The sequence below is a fragment of the Cynoglossus semilaevis genome, chromosome 20 (genome assembly GCF_000523025.1).
Source record: "Cynoglossus semilaevis isolate Cse_v1.0 chromosome 20, Cse_v1.0, whole genome shotgun sequence".
Lineage (NCBI taxonomy): Eukaryota > Metazoa > Chordata > Actinopteri > Pleuronectiformes > Cynoglossidae > Cynoglossus > Cynoglossus semilaevis.
The window spans coordinates 10,919,604-10,936,374 of record NC_024326.1 but is presented as its reverse complement, the minus strand read 5'-3'; the positions used below and the strand labels follow the sequence as shown (position 1 = coordinate 10,936,374).

The window sequence follows — 16,771 nt, the reverse complement described above, 5'->3', positions numbered from 1 at the left end:
TTTCTGGCAGCTGAAAGTCTGTGAACCTGCCTACGGACAAAGGTATTTACTGTTTAAACATTTGATTATTTGTTGTTAAACAATTGGCTATGTTTAGGTAAACAGGAGCCAGTGTGTGATGGTGGAGGCCTTTGATGTAAACATAAATCAGACCATCAACATCACTCATCATCACTCAGAGAACAGAGTCGTAGGTGCCACACACTCACTCAGCTGCAGGACACATTCTTACCTCCACAAACTTAAAGACTAAGGAGAATCTGATCCTCCGTCAATGCACCTCTTAACAAGGTTAACAAGAACTGCTGAAGCTCCACTTCAGCCAGCTCTGATTTTGTGAGGGGCAAACACTGCTGTTTGTTGTTTTAATAATTCAATTAGAGTCACATCAGATGCATTAGCCACATGATGAAGCCTCAACAGGTGCAGGAGGTAGAAGAAGATGATGATGATGGTGGACGCAATAAATAAGTCAATATTAATTATCTTATTTGTTATCACAATTTTATATATACACGTTATATCTCTTTACATTTTCAACACTTTATGTGCTTTCCTACTAGATAGATAGCTGGATAGACAAGTTTGGGTTTTTTTATTATAAAATCATCTGACTGTCACATGTTTGCATTTTCTATATTTATCCTACAGCTGCGGTCTGTGTGTTTAGTCCAGCTCAGGCTAAATTTGTTGAACTGTTCCTGGTCCAGAGATACAGTGAGTCACAGTGGATCATAAATCATGACTGTGAGCATCATGATAGAGATCAAATAAATGGTTATGAGCATCAGAAGGTTGACGTTTTCTCAGAGGGGAGTCACTGACCCCACACACATTATCAGTCCGTCTCTCCCTCAAAACTGTCCTTAAATAAATCTGGTCCTGGTCAAGATGAAAATATCTGAGCCAACCGTCTGTGTCCCTGACATGTCAACTTTGCTGTGTTAGAAGACACCCTCTCTGTCTCTCTCCGTCCTGCTGGGCGTCTCCAGGAGGACAAACACTCTTCAGTAATGTTTGGACTTGCAGCCTCCTGCAGCCCTTCAGTCTGAGTGCTGTAAATCTGTCAGGATCTAATGTGATGTTAGAAAGTACTCAGAGGCCGTTTTGTCAACATATCAGTTCTTTATGATTAGACCGACATCCTAGGAGTGTACATTAACATGAACGTCTTCCTGAGCTGATAGACGCCCAGATGACACCACTGAACAGACCGTCAGTCATCAGCTAATGAGCGCCATTATGCCCTGCATCAATTTGTGAAAATAACTTGCGTGTCTCTTATATCCAGACTGATAACGGGGAATTTGCAAATCATTTTGATCTGCCCATTCGTCTCGCCTTTCTAAAGGTTGGGCTTCGTCGACAAAATAGTTCTGTTGGGTTTTCAACGCCCACTATTTTCGTCATAGTTGACTGAACTTTGATGACTACTTTTCTCTGGATCCAAAATAATCATCCCACAGAAACAAACGCAATGGCGGGCCGTGGAAGTATGCTTTTATGTGTTTAGGAAAGGTAAATAAAAAATTAAATGAACTTCTATCAACTTATGACCATGATTTAAGTTAGGCCAATCCTTTGTTTTAAAGGAATAACAAGGCTTGTTACATGAAAAAGCTGTAACCTTATGAGCAAAAGAGTTGTAACGTCAGAAGAAAGAAGTGGATAATTTATATTAAATGTAAATATGGACCATACTGGAGTAAACCGGTGTGTTTCTCTGTGGCAGCATGGCTTTACTGTATCTGTATAAATACCTGAAGAAATGATCCGGCCACAGCCACTAGAAGAAGACACTAAAAGCCCACTTAAGCAGCAGCACCTCAGAGTGCACACAAAGTGCATCCATGTTAACGATGTAAGTAGTGTGAGAGTTAATCTCATTTTTACTAGTGTTGTTTTTTTTTTTGGCTACTGGGCCTGACGTTGTTGACTTGTTGTTGGTGGAGCTAAAACCAAACAACCGACCGCATATATATATAATAAAATATTATTATAAAATGTATCACTCCTCCACTCCACCCTTGTGGAACATGAGTAAAATAGTTGTACAAAGCCAGATTAAAACACTAAAATAATGATGAACAACGATAAGATTGATTCAAAAAAGTTTATATCTCAACCTTTTAATAATTTCTCTACCACAGCGTGAATGCTGACTTTATATCTGTCATGACGAGGTCCAAACACTTGTAGAGTGCAGTCGGTTTTGTCATAGTTGGCCAGAAGACGGCGACATTCTGCAGAAAATAAAATTAAAATAAAAACAGCTTATTTGGTCAAACTGGAGGAACAACACTGGGACTTAAATACTTGGATGTTCCACGCTGACAAACAACAATAATAATACTTTGGTAATGTTTTAATAAAAATGTGATATAAGGACAGAAACATTTTTTAATGCAAAGAAAGCTTATTGAGTTTGTTTGTTCAAATTGAGCTGTGAAAATACATGTAACACAACACAGCGAGTAGCTCTCAAGTAGAACAAGCAGCACAGCATTCATCAGGAAACTCAGGTGAGTCAGGAACAGAACCTGAACCTGAGAACTGTTGTGTCCATTTGGCCTGGGAGCTTATCAATAACCCTCAGAAGAATCTGATGAATAATGGATCAAAGACAAATGTTACTTAAGATTCAGATCCATCTGAGGGATTAGATCAGCAGATGGAAACCTCAAACAGCAGAGTCAAATCAAGGGCTGACATGTTCTCAGGTTGGTTATTGATTGATGATGGCTGCAGTTCACGGCCCTTTGTGGTGACACTCTGGTCCCAACGCTCCGACTCATCTGGGAATCTGAAGCCTCTGGGGGGAAGGCAGGGAGGGGGGTGTTCTTTAACAGGGGGAGCCTGTGGAAGTCAGCTTTTCCTTTAGCCTCGTTCCGCTGTTTATGTTCCTGATAACTCAATCCATTTGGCGTTGAAGCCAACTGGTGATTCATCACATCACCAGAAACAGGATCACTGTCACTTTAAGTGCAGCTTGACCAGAGAGAAACCACAGGAAATATAAAAAGTTTGTTCTGGAAAATTAGCTCATATTTATACATTATATTATTATATATTGACCTGTGGAACTTCATTTACATTTTGTGTTTACAGTTGTTTGTGTATTTAATTTGGTGGTACAGTGATAGTGATAGTTGTGCTGTTTTGTTACATAAGCCATAATGACTTTAACATAATGTTGACTGTATCTGAGCTTCTGTTGGAGGACCAAGCTGTCAATCACACAGTATCCAATCATCATAAATCATAAAATAACCACTCTGATGCTGGATGGCAGATTGTTGAGTCTCTTTTTTTTTTTACATAAAGTATTCAACAAACCGTGCCCACCTAATGCACTGAAGGGGAAACAGCAGCGTTCCTCATCAATATCCTTGTCAAATGTATCAACGTTTGATTGATCAGTTTTAATCCTAACTTAATGCTTATGTAAAAACTTGGCCGTACCCCCTCGTCCATAAACAAGTAAACATGAGGTCAGCGCTGCTCAGCTTGTTCTTGAACGCAGTTTCTTAATGCTGGTAATAAATAACCTTAAGTGGAGTTTAAGTGTTTTTATCTGGAATAAAACTCAGTTACAGTAATCCCTACATTCATTATTTTTCCAGGAAGTGTCTGGCTTACTGCTGCTTTAATGATCTTCCCACCAATCAGGATCGTCCAAACACACATTCTGTCCTCAATCTGATAACTTGTCAAGCAAGGAGTTTTTCTGGTGTCCTAATGGGAATGCTGTGGAATCAGGAAAAATGATAGGCGACCGCCGTTACACTGGATTTGTAGCATGATATTTGTCAAGTGAAGAGTTTTAAATCAAAGCGCTGTGTGAGGCCACATGGCTTTACTGTCAGGCATCACTTTTTTTGATTTTTGATCCAATTGCAGGGCCTTATAAATGACTTAAAGCCATAATACTGAGTGGAAAAACAACATAAATCCTATGTTCCGTCTGCCACTCTGCTCAGCTTCATAATAGAGAAGACATAAAGGAAGAAAATAACAAGTAGACTTCAGTTCTTACATCATGATAGTTGCAGCGTGTCAAGCCTCATAACGATGTCACAATTCAGTTGACATCATGGCCTGTGTTGTCAACTAAACTGAGCAGTAAAAGCACTATCATTGTGTAACACGTCAAAACACATCAAATTAGATTTTTATTTAAAGATTCTTTTGTTATATATTATTATTATCAAACTTACTTTTGACAGCTTCTTTAAATTAGTTTTTGTCTATTTTTGAAAATTATATTTTAAATAAAAAAAAATATTTACTGTGGGTATGACATTATTTATTTAAATTATTAATTTAATATTTAGTTTCTGGAACTTCGGGCATGTAATATGTTAAACTGTATACTTTATGGTGTCCGATTTATTATTTATATGTGAAATTCTCCTTTTGTTTATGTTTTTATTCACTTAATGTGATTAATTAATTCATTTTTCCCTCCAGGTGTAATAATTCAGACAGAAAAACAGGTAAGTTGGTTAATTTAAATAATTTGTAGCTACTTAATAATTAGTTGTTAATTAGTAAATAAACATATACTAATATTGCTATATTATTACAGTTATAGTTCTATGTAAAACTTTATACACAGTGCCTTACCCCAAATGGATCATAACCCACCATTTGGAAAAAATCAGAGGAAGTGTCTTTAAAAAACCCCCACATATAAATAATTAATAAATAAAGTTGGATGTTTTTGGCTGTACAAAAGCTATATTTAATCCAAAGCAGATATGTCACCTCTGACTGTCCTCTGACTCGGTCATGCGTCAAACCTCAACAACTGACGTCTACAGCAAACTCCCAACAAAAATATAATCACCGTCCCTTTCCCTAAAAAATTAAATAGAGATTTTGGAGATAAATGTATAAACATCTCGGAGCACTTCAGGGTGGGAGTTGGAGCCACATGACGCTTGTCTTGTTTACTCTGCACAGAATCCGATTAAATGTAAACACAGATGCTTCTTTAGTCCGAGGTTCCCCGCCAAGAAAATTAAAAATAATACTAATTAAAACTGGCCAAAACAAGATTCCTGCCCTGTAACGGAGAATGTCAGAGACCCATTCAGTGATGACACGGAATTGCCTGAAGAGGATGTGTAGGCTCGACTATGACCAGCGGACGTCGCTGTTTCTCTTACCAGCTGAACAGCACTAGCTCTAAATAGGTGCAGCAGTGATTGAAAATCTTTTTATTTTCTTTACATTTATACGATTGACTCCTATTGGTATGACTTTTTTAACTTATTATTTCTTACTTAAAGTTAAAGTTTTTTGTATAATCGAGATACGTTTGATAATGTCCACTTATATCTTAATATTTTTGGCATCTGTCCCAGTTCTTGCTTCCAATTATCACAGGGGGCTGGGCCGCTTTCCAGACACGGGTCTGTGATTGGATGGCAAAGCATTCAGTCAATCAATTCTCTGTGACGTCGTTTTTGGCGAGTTTAGTCCACACCAGAAGTCAGAAAGTCAAATTTTATAGTGGTGACTAAAGGAGTCAGTAGCGTGGATGTGGTTCTTCTCAACGTCCTTATCACGTTACAGTAAAATACTCTTAATTTTTCCACTGTTAAGTTACCTTTTAATGTGGTTTTGTTTAAAAGCGAGATAATTTGATTTAAAGGACTTGTTGGCTCTTCTGTGGGTTTTTTTTTCTTTCTTTCTGAGGCTCCTGAGTGTCCGGCGGCTAACATGAATTAAGATGCTAAACGTTAGCGACTGAGGGGCGACGGTGTGTTTATTTGACCGGCGTCATGCTTGCTGTGGTGACTGTGTGTGGAATAAGCAGCCGGGTCCAGGTGTCATCAGGGAGAACCGCTCCTGCTGCTTCTTCTTCTCCTTCTCCTGCTGCTGCTGCTGCGGCTACTGTGGACGACTGGAGGAGCGCGGCGCCCGTTTGAACACCGCTGGGATTTGACAGAGCAGGAGTTTGGGATGTCCGACAAACCCTAAAGAGACATTAACCCAGTTAGTTTAGCCTGGATTCAACAAGGGCTGCCCCGCAGCCATGGCCTCTGAGGTGGTGTGTGGGCTGATCTTCAGGTTACTGCTGCCCGTGTGTCTCGCAGCTGGTGAGTTTTAATTTTTTATTTTTCCTCTATAATTTAAAAATGTTTTTAACTCCTCTTTTCTCTGCCATAACCCACAGTGTGAATGTCATGACATCAATAACAAAGTAATATAAATATAAAAAAACTACAAAGCCCATAAATCAACTGTTTAACTTGAGGCTAATGTGAATTCTGATTTAAAGTTTGTTTATCTAAAGACTGACCCCATGGGGTGGGAGGTCAGAGTTCATCCCCTGTCACCCTGGGGATCTGCTCCCAAGCAACTCCTACAACTGTCATTAAAATGAATGATAATCTCAAGGTAAAGCAAAATCATCATGTTTTTACTGTGACCTTTTTATTATATACAGTCAGACTGAAATCATCAGAAGAAAAAAACAGACAGAACGCTGACGCCTCCAACGTTTTATCACCTTAGATTAACCTCGTGTTATCTTTAAGATTAACCTGAATGATAGCACAAGAGCCATGTCTGGGATGTTTAATTTTTTTTAAACCAATAAGTGATCACCTAATTGTGTGTTCGGCTGCAGATTGACTTATTAAATCCACGCCTGTGGTGTGAATGTTACTGATTTTCATGTATACTACACTGACAGCGTCAGAGTCGCACGGCTGGTGTGTTGTTCCCTCTTCCTCCAGTTCTCACTCTGCAGTGTTTTGGTTTGTTTACAACATTTTTAACTCAAAAACTTAAAGTGTCCTGTGGGTAGAGACTGACTGACTACTGCTGCTGCTGCTGCTGCTGCTGCTGCTGCTGCTGCTGCTGCTGCTGCTGCTGCTGCTGCTGCTGCTGCTGCTGCTGCTGCTGCTGCTGCTGCTGCTGCTGTGTAACTGGACTGGTTTCAATGATTCACACTCTCATCGGTGCTGAACGCCACACCTCTGTGGCGTTCAGCACCCTCTCAGTTGACAGGAGTCCTTGTATCTTCTGTGGTCGTGGACTCTATAAATGCAGATTTGTTTAAATGCTGGGACTGTGATCACACCTCGGGTGCAGACTCTATTAAATGAGACTTACTCTGTGTTTTAGGCAGTAATTCTGTGGTAGGCCACAATTGAAAAAGTGATTAGCGTCTACCTGCCACAAAGCTTTCACTTTGGTGTCTGTGTAAGACTTATTATGCTGACGTAAAAGCTAACAGCATGCTTTCTATAGATAAGGCCCACTCAGTACCACCATAATGCATCACTTGACAGCCCGACGCCCCCTTTATTTCCAAAAGCAATTGCGAGGCCATGCATCGTCTCCATTAATTCGTGGAAAGTCGTTTTAACAGTATGAATTAATAATGCGGTTGTGAGCGAGACAAGAATTGCCTTCCCTTTTATCGTAAACATACCTTTAATATTTTATGGTTTTTTTTTTTGGTTTTTTTTCAAAGTGCAAATGAGCAGAGTTACTCTGCAACCGGGGGCCGGCAGGACGACAGGATGAGGGAAATGTAAAGTGCAAACACAGGGACGTTTACATGTCGGAGGAGTGTTTGGGAGGAGACACTGTTCTGTCCTCCATCCATGTTGTCCTGTTAGGAACAGGCTTTTTTTTTTATCTCTGTTGTCGTTACATGGGAGAATACAACGTGCTGTGTTTGTGTTGTGTCTGTTGGTCATAAAGGAGCTGTAGAGAAACACATGTTTGTGATGTGCACAGTTTTCACGTCCCAAACAGAAAAGACCTGTCTGCTGACGTTACATTGTCTCTGCTTCCTGGTGGCCATCTGACAGCACCTCTATTCAAAAGCACAGAACTGTCGGGTCCGTGAGTACACACACTTCTCACACACACACACAGTTACAGTTTTGCTGATCAAACAGGCCGGTGGTTTGGTGTTTACTCGGCACAGTCTGGAGCAGCTACAGTACATGACTCTGAGGGACTAGCTCTCCCAAGATGGTCCCATCGGATGACGACCAGAGTTTGGTGAAAGTAGTGGCAGAGAAGCAGATCACTGTGGCTGTCTGAGGCTGCAGGCTGCAAATAAAAACCAAACACAGAGACCCGCAGGGTTGGCTGTGACGTTGGAAACATCACTGAAATCTGACACCTTTCTCTCTGTTTTGACTTTTAATTTGTGGCTATTTTTGACAAAAATCTATTTCTGTTTACAGTATGCGACGTGTCGTCACGTACAGTAGATGCTGTGCCTCAGCGTCATGAATCTGCAGATGGCCACAGTCGACCAATCGGAGAGCAGAGCCTGTGGAAACGATGCTTTTAGCTAATTTACAGCAACACATATTTATCCTGCTAGTTTCACTGGATTATTACTCTTATGAGGAGTCTTCATTTTAATGTGTTGTAATTATATTTATATACAAAAAAATCCTTGTGAATTAAATAATGTTGAGGAACTCAAATAATTATAAGGTGACAAATTAAAAATATTCTAAATTCTAAAACTGTAGCCTTGTGACCCCTGGGTCAGTCATGCCTTTAAGGAGGATCAGAAGCAGCGGGAAAAAACAAGCTGCATGAGTCACTCTGTTCTGAGGGGATTTTGACAAAACAGGTGTCTTTTATAAAATGACTCATTTCAGTTCATTCTTGGTAAAATGTCAAAATGTATAAAGATGGTTGACAAAGGTCAAAACAAACAGAACGCTATCTTACTTTACTACTTTAATCACAAAACTAGAAAATTAGTTTAAGATTAACTTAAGGATGGGCTTTTCCCATGGTTATTCTGTGTTTTAAGAGATTCTAAAAGTTTAAGAAAGTTTAATATTGCACCATACAGAGTATTATAAAATAAACTTCCTATTCATGTCATAACTTTCTATCTAGGTTTATCTAGTCCTAATCCTTCTACATTTTGTTCCCGTCCAGGTTTTTATTCTCTAAAACGTCTCACGACCTGTGAACAGGAAGGTCATGACAGCTTCTTATCTGCTGTGCCTTCGCTATGGCAGGTGTAGGAGAAATGGACGGAGGTTGTTTGTGCGACGGATGCCTACTTTGCCATTTCTCGACTTTGTAAAAGTAAGATGTCCATGTGAGAGCAGTTTCTAAGGTTTCAGGACATTGTGCTCCAAGAAATTTCTAACTAGGCTTTAGATATTTTTTAATTGATTTTTATGACAAATTCTCTGTGGCGTAGCTCAATTTATTACCGTGAGCTACTACACCGTCATTTGAGGCTGTGTTCAGCAAAAGTTAGCCTTAGTCAGGACTCTGCCTTGGTCACGCTGGGCACCTTAAAGTTGCTTTAGCAGTCAGTTTTAACAGCAATTCATCGTTTAAGTTTTTTTTTTGAAGCCACAAGGGTTTAAGAAGTTATACTTTAAGTTTCTACCATCCAGTGAAAAATTACACGTTTGGTTTTGACAAAAGTACTTTTCTATGATTATCCCAGTGTGTTTTTTTTTTTTTTACCATTTCAGTTGGAATCAGTTTAAAGATTTGAGCAATATCAAGTCTGTTTGTAAATACTTCCAGCTGTGCACATGAGACTGAGACTTTTAATAGGATAATAAGTTTTATTAATGGTCAAAAGTGTCACAAAGAACATCTGCCTGGCAGATGTTCATGAAAGAAAATAGTTAGTTAATAGGTACTTGGCTCTAAGGACAGGACATTCTGGACCTTATGAAGGCAGTTTTAAGTTTTCAGCTTTAATATAAATTATTCTCTCATCACAGCACATATTTTTCGTAGGGTTAAAATTCTTCTCTTATCTCTCCCGTGCTCGTCCTGGCCAGGCACCTTATCTTCAGTGATGTGCAGGAGCTTGAACTCTGAAGTCACTTGGCTCTGATTTCACGTCAGTGTGAATTAAATTCACTCTAAAGTCGAAGCTTTTTTTTGTTTGACTCTAATAATTCTTTTTTGTTTTTTTTTTTATGAAGAGAAAAGGACAAACTCGTGATTCACCCCTGGTTGTTTTCATTTTTTAGCGATGCGATGTCTTGAAACAGCGATTTATTTTCCCCTCATGTAGTGATGGTGAGTCACGCAGTCGTACGGCAAATGGTCAGGAAGACTGCGGTCCAGCGTCTGCAGGTTGGAGCGCTGCCATGTAGACTCAGGTAGATAATCTATTTCCAAAATGACTGCAGAGGAGATTGTAACTGGACTGATGAAAACACAAGGAACACAGATTATAGACTGCCAACTTGTGCAAAAAAACAAAAAGGAAAATCCACGTAAAAATATTTATTATAAAAATAATTCTCTACCTGCTCATTTAAGTATTTCACTTTAAAAATTACCTTTTGGTTTTTCCTTATTTTTTCCTTATTTCTTTTTCATTTGTATTGTCTTTTTAAAATCTCTTTAGCCCCAATGAGAATGTAAAGATATACAGTGTCAAGTCTTCGTGCACATTCTAAACACCAAGGATATATATTTTTTTCCCCTGATATAGATTTGAGCCCTTATAGAAGACTCCGTTCACCTGCCTTCAGACACATCAGACCCAGTGTGGGTTAACATCACAGCCTATCTCAGTGAATGGGGCCATTCACGGTAAAGCAAAGACAAATATTGGCCAAACCTTCAGCGTTTATATCAAATTTTTGGTTGTTCAATTCCAGGAGCTGATGCCTTCAGCTTGGGCCATAACTTATCTGGCTGGCGAGGCCGTAAACGTAGAGTTTGTTGACATAACTGTGAAGAGGACTTCATGGTTTCACACTAGGTCACTGTGTGCTGCCCTCCACGCGGCCGTGTCTTTGGATCTCAGCTGCAGGAAACGTCAGACGCTTTACTGCTTGTCACACATTTTGCGCTTTAGCAAAACCTAAAAAAGAGGACGGTTTAGCCGTGAAAGCAGCGTGATTAATTGGTGGAGCTGGGGTTGGACGTCGGTGGTGCGGTTCACTCTGGATGCTTTAACTGATGCAGAGTTGGAGGTGATGTGAGCCGTTTAACTGGTAAAAGCCTCGATCAGTGCAAATGGTCATTCTGACTCTGGGAAATGAGGTGTGCTCCGGATCAATACATCAATTAATGGTTTTTGGAAGTCACGTTTGCACTTAAGCGTTTTAACTTTTATCATGGGCTCAAAAGACTTCCTTCATGGGTCTGGAAGGCTTGTAATGTTAATGTGTGTGTGGAGGTGGGGGGGGGGTATTTGGAAGAGGGTGAGTGTGTGGTGTTACATAATTCACTGTGGTGTGAAGCGGCACCTTTAGCACTAATGTGCATTACACATTATTAGTTCCTCTTGTTTCTGTCCACAATAAAAGCCTAAGAAAAATAAATTACAAAATAAATTACAAAATATATCTGAGATGTTAACTGTGCAGAAAAACTTTTTTTTACTTTCAAAATATATATTTTAATAAATAAAAAGCACAAAACAGAGCAACAAAAGTGGCGATAAATTCCTTTTTGTTCCCCCTCTACCCACAGTGTAGTGATGTACCCCACGGGAGACCCGCCCCCCACTTTGGAAATTAGTTGTTTGACCTGACATGGCAGTTTAAATTCCGACCCAGTTTTTCTTAATGGCTTATTTAAAAGAAACCAAATCCTTTGAAACACCTTTAATGTGAGGTTTACAGTAGTTTTCCTCTCACTTCATGTCAGGCTCTTGAACCGACACTTGTGCGGAGCAGAAATACATATAAGTTTATGTCATCATAAATATCACAGCTGCATATATTTACTGTTGCATGTGAACTGACGGCGTATACTGTACACTGATGCATCCATCTTAAACCACTTATCCTCCAGAAGGTAATATGAGCCATTTACTGCAAAGGCTGGGTATATGGCCAGGTACTCAAGTACAGGTCATCATTTAATGGCTGGTATTATAACGGAAAAAAAACACAAACTCTGTGGATAAATGTTAAAAAGAGTTTTCACCATATTTGTGTACTTTTTGCTTTTTATAAATCTGCACCTGCTGCTTTAAAATGAATCATCAAAACTCTTTGTTTTTTCATGAAAAGAAGAATTCTTTGTTAGGTAATGGTGCAAGTGATCTGATCTGATCTGAAATGCTTCGAGATATTTTTGCAAAATGAAATCCTCACAAAAAAAGGAACAAAGCTGCACTATGTGTGAGACATAAAACCGCTCAGTGAGGCGGATGTGACCTCTGTCGACACAGACTGATAATTGTCTCCCGTAACATTTCCAAATTTTCTGGGTTTTATTGTACTTCAAAACAAATGTCAGGCCCATGAATGACTCACACTTCACTGCAGGCCACAGAAACAGATCAAGAGGCTGATCATTAAAAAGACAGTGCTGTTCTGAACCTCCCTTTGGGCATGAGTGACTTCACCCTCTCTGTAGTTGACTAATAACTGTAGTAATTGTTGTTTTTTGTTGTGATCAGAACATGTTCCTCTCTGTCTCCCTGCAGCTTGCCTGTTCAGGTACAACGCCCTGTCCTTCGTCTATCTCGTCTATCTGCTGCTTATTCCACTGTTCGCTGAGCCCACGAGCACGTCAATGCAGGGTAAGTTGTGCACTGAAGCTCCCGTAACACTTACACAATCTAGTGCTTTTTGTTGTCCGTGGTCTAAGTATTTCCTGAAGCCCCCCCTCCCCTCCCACTGAGCCCCCTTTGGATTGAAGTACTAGGTTTTCTGAAATCCAAGACTCCTGGGAGCCTGGATTTGGTTGGAGTAAGGATGATTTTGGCCTGTAGTGGAGTTCATGAAAGGTAACATGAGTTAGCGGTGGCATGATTTCCTTCTGAGATAATATTAATGCGCGAGCATGCGGATCTTAAGTAAAGAAACCACGGCGTGTGAGAGTCAGCCAGCACGAGGATTTAGCTCAGATAAATGTTTCAGATACTGCCAGTGTAAATCGAAACAAAACTGGAAGAGATGAAAACGGAATATTTTGGTGACAAAAGATCTGCAGAAGTCTAGTAAAGTGGTGGAAAAGGAAAACTGAGTGAGCTCATAGTATCAATGATCTGTGAAGAAACAAATAAAGAAACAAAAAAAGTCATTTCAGACATACATTTTTAAAGGTATCTTGCGTTAAATCTTCAGCCAATGCTGAGGCAGAACTGTTCTGATTCAGAGAAGAGTCCAGTGACGTCCACGACGTGTGTGTGTGTGTGACTGCTGTGGGATTGTGGTTGTCAAGTTGTGCCACACCTTTATTCACCATCCTCACCACAGAACTCAGCACACGTCTTAAGACTCTCATCGTAATACTGGTGTGTACAGGAGACCACATGCAGTGTTTAATAATACATCAAGCCACATCGGCACGGGGGAACAACATCCAGGCCGAGAGCCATCCCGGCTCACCTCCAGCTGAAATAACAGTCAGGAAGTAAAGGAGGAAGAGATGGGGGAGGGGAGGAGGGAGGGAGGAAATAATATGGACCACTTACACTCTCATCAATAGTTAAAGAGAGAGGTTTTTTCTAATAAAGCCCAGCGTATCAGATAGCTGTCGGCTTTGACAGTTATGTCAGAATTGACAAGCTCTCAGGAAAACATGAGGTGGGAGTGAAGCCCCCAGGTCCATTATGTCTGTGATTACATGATTACTGACCACAGTACACTGCCAATTTACATAACAGGGATTTAAACAGCCCCCTCTATAGGTGATTTTAGGAGCTTTAAGACCTTTTACTGTTTCTCTGATTCTCTTTTCCAGAGGTCACCCAGGTGACTTTCAGTGTTTTTGTTCCCCTCCAGATTAGGATCAGCTAAATGATGCTGGATTCCAACGCAGGTCAAGTGGCCACTGGACAATCAAATGATCTACATAGCTAAAAAACCAAACAGAGCAGCTAAATTAACTACAAATGGTAAAAAACAAAGTGGCAGACATATTAGGAAGTCAGAAAAAAAGAGGTCTGCAGTCTGACTGGCTGATGCCAGATGTTCACTTAGCCTCAGCAGCCCTGTTAGCCTGCCAACAGGATGGTGCTGATTCATAAAAAAAAAAATCAAACTATATTCATAGTTATGTATACTTTACTAAGTAGCCTTTGTGTATTTTTCAAAAATATTTTTTAAATGCGTTGTATGACATTCTGTGTCCAGAATAACAGGAACTCACAGTCTTTTCACTTCCTCTGGATCTAATACACAGTTGATACTTATTTTGTCATTACATGTAAAGTATTTTCATTTAATTGAAGCACTGCGAGATTAAAATACTGTAATATAATAATTTCACACAATAGTTAATTAATTGATTCATCTCAACACATCTCAGTTCTTATTGTAACACAGAGGTAAGGAATATACAGAGAGAAAAGAGTTTGTGAGTAAATGTATTTCACACTAACGCTCTACTTTCTGTGATTCTACTGTAGTAAAATTCTAAGCAGTATTTTTCCTCCTTAAAGTAGTTTAAGCTTTTCACACACTGCAGAAAGCAGCAGAGTTTCTGTTACGAGACCAGGATTTGATAAAAATCAGACGGTCTTTGGGGAACAAGCGGTGACTATTACACTCCAACAATGGCTTCTGTGTGGAGAACTTCTGACTTCACAGTGGGGGCAGGTGTTTTCAGACCCAGTAATGGAGTGAAGCTCAGAACCCACTCTGAGATGAGCGTCAGGAAACAATGACAGATGGTCGCCAGACAATAAAAACCTAACGTTACAAAAGGAGGAAAAGGAAATCACAGCTGTTGATAGAGATGAGACCATTTTAGACTTTACACTTCTTATTTATACACTTTATTTTCTTTCCCTGTCGAAGCCCGGGGTAACGTGGAGGATTTACTGCAAATTGTTTTCACTTCCACATTTAACAGGGCTGCCTTGTTGTGTTGTTGTGCACAATGTGGCTCCGCAGCTCAGTAGTAGTTCTTCACCTTTGCCAGAGACTAACGCCACAGAACAGTGAAACAATTGTGTGTTTGCGGCGAGGTTAAGGCAGCCCAGGTAATGAGATGATGATGAAGATGAAGATGAAGACCAAGCAGCAGTGGGTAAAACGGCGTGTTCTCCTCTCCCTTCAGCTGTGATCACGGGAGAGTTTTGATCCTTCCGACATTAAACACAGCCATAAAGCTCATCCTCCCTGTGGGACAAACAGTTTCATTTTAGAAATAAGATTTTATTGTCTCAGAAAGATTCCCACCGTGGAGAATTATCTCCACAGCAACTCTTGAAATTACACCAAATACCTGTAGGCACACTGTAAAACGTCCCATGTGTTGAGCAGCTGTGTGAGCTGCAGCTGCAGCAGCACTGTACACACACACACACACACGTGTACTCTCATCCCAGAGTACAGTACAGAGCACTTCATTTGTACTCTCTGCTGTTCCCAGGTGATAACGCCATTTTTAAATACTAGCATTTCTACTATTCAAATCAATATTCAAAGATTTTTATTTTAAAAATGACCCAGAATTCTCTGTTGGAAGTGTTTAGACTTGATTGGAGGATATGTTCAGAAACAGGTTTGTTATTATCTTAGGAGAGTTGTATTTGTTTTTCTTTCTGAAGGAAATACTGTTTTTATATTTGCAGTATAAATTAAGCTATACTGCACATATATGGATAAACAAAGTAATTCAATGGTGCTCTCCTTTTTAAATTTCTGCTCTTTTTTCTAGGCTGATTTTGTCATAAATTGTTATTTAATTTAACACCAGGAGTGAGGATGGGAGGGAGAGACCACAACATAGATGAATGTGTTATTGAGTCATTTCTACATGAACTAGACTCCGTGATCTCCTCCCTTCTCCTGTAGAAAACCCACAGTGTGTCCAGGTTCAAATCCAGTCCTTCATCTGCCCTCACAGATGTGAAGAATGCAGAAACACACAACACACCATGTGGAAACCCTTAAACTAAGAGCGACCTTTTCTTCTTTTACTCCAGGCCACACAGGGCGTCTGCTGCAGTCCCTGTGTTTCACCAGTATGTCTTTCCTGCTGCTGCACATCGTTTATCAGATTACAGTCAACAGCCTCCTGGCCGGGAACTCCATCAGCCCAGACTTCAACTGTGAGTACAGCGAGCCGCCAAGGCCGCGACACTGAAGGGTGTGAGGTTTGTTTAGGTGCCGTATCCAGACATCCCAGCAGCCCAGTCACATCATCTCACTCAGGCTCCCAACATTGTTGTTGTTAAAACTTTTTTAAACTATTGTTCCAAACATTTTAAGGAGCAGTATGTTGCAAAAAAGGAGTCTGGTATAGAGGGGAAAACAATGTAAATTCTGTTAATTATAGTTTTTAAAATGACACGTTGTGGAGTTAAAGTGACATATTCTGCCAATATAATGATTTTTATAGCACACTTTATAATTAATTGTAAGTTATTTTTAGTTTGTTGTTGTTAAAACTTTTTTAAACTATCGTTCCAAACATTTTATAGCACACTTTATAAGTAATTGTTAATTAATTAATTGTAAAAAGTTATTTTTAGTCTTGTGTAACATTTTTGTCTTCTAAAAAAAACAAATAACCCCAAATACCAGGAAACAAATTAGGACTAAAAGGTCAAAAGGTCCCTGACCCTTGTTTTACAGTTATAAATAAAGGTCAGTTTGTTCAGATTGACTGGAGATATAGAAAAGTCCCCGGAAGACTCTTCTTGGAGAAGGAGAAATAAATCCAGAAAAACAATATTGTTGATGTCAGAAAGGTCTAGATTTTAGCTGAAAACAACAACCAACAGACAGCGTTCAGGTAAAGGGCCTACGGGCAGGAAGGTGAACCTGATTGGCCCTGGGTTGAGGTCAGTGAAATTATGAATAACACATTATCC

At 39.8% G+C, this 16,771-nt stretch overlaps 1 protein-coding gene across 7 annotated transcripts in view; it reads left to right on the top strand.

Moving 5' to 3' along the window:
- The first annotated feature begins 5,423 nt into the window (after positions 1-5,423).
- The window catches only part of piezo2b (piezo-type mechanosensitive ion channel component 2b), a 52,648-nt gene continuing 41,300 nt past the window's right edge, over positions 5,424-16,771 (top strand). For 3 of the 7 annotated variants that reach the window (XM_017042333.2, XM_008334654.3, XM_008334655.3), the window contains exons 1-3: positions 5,430-6,107; positions 12,428-12,523; positions 15,881-16,006. In XM_017042333.2, the coding sequence (XP_016897822.1) occupies positions 6,044-6,107; positions 12,428-12,523; positions 15,881-16,006 (286 nt within the window). In that variant the 5' untranslated portion in view covers positions 5,430-6,043. Of the gene's footprint in view, positions 6,108-12,427; positions 12,524-15,880; positions 16,007-16,771 lie in introns of all 7 variants that reach the window. The other 4 variants (XM_017042336.2, XM_017042335.2, XM_017042337.2 and 1 more) reach the window with 2 other exon arrangements.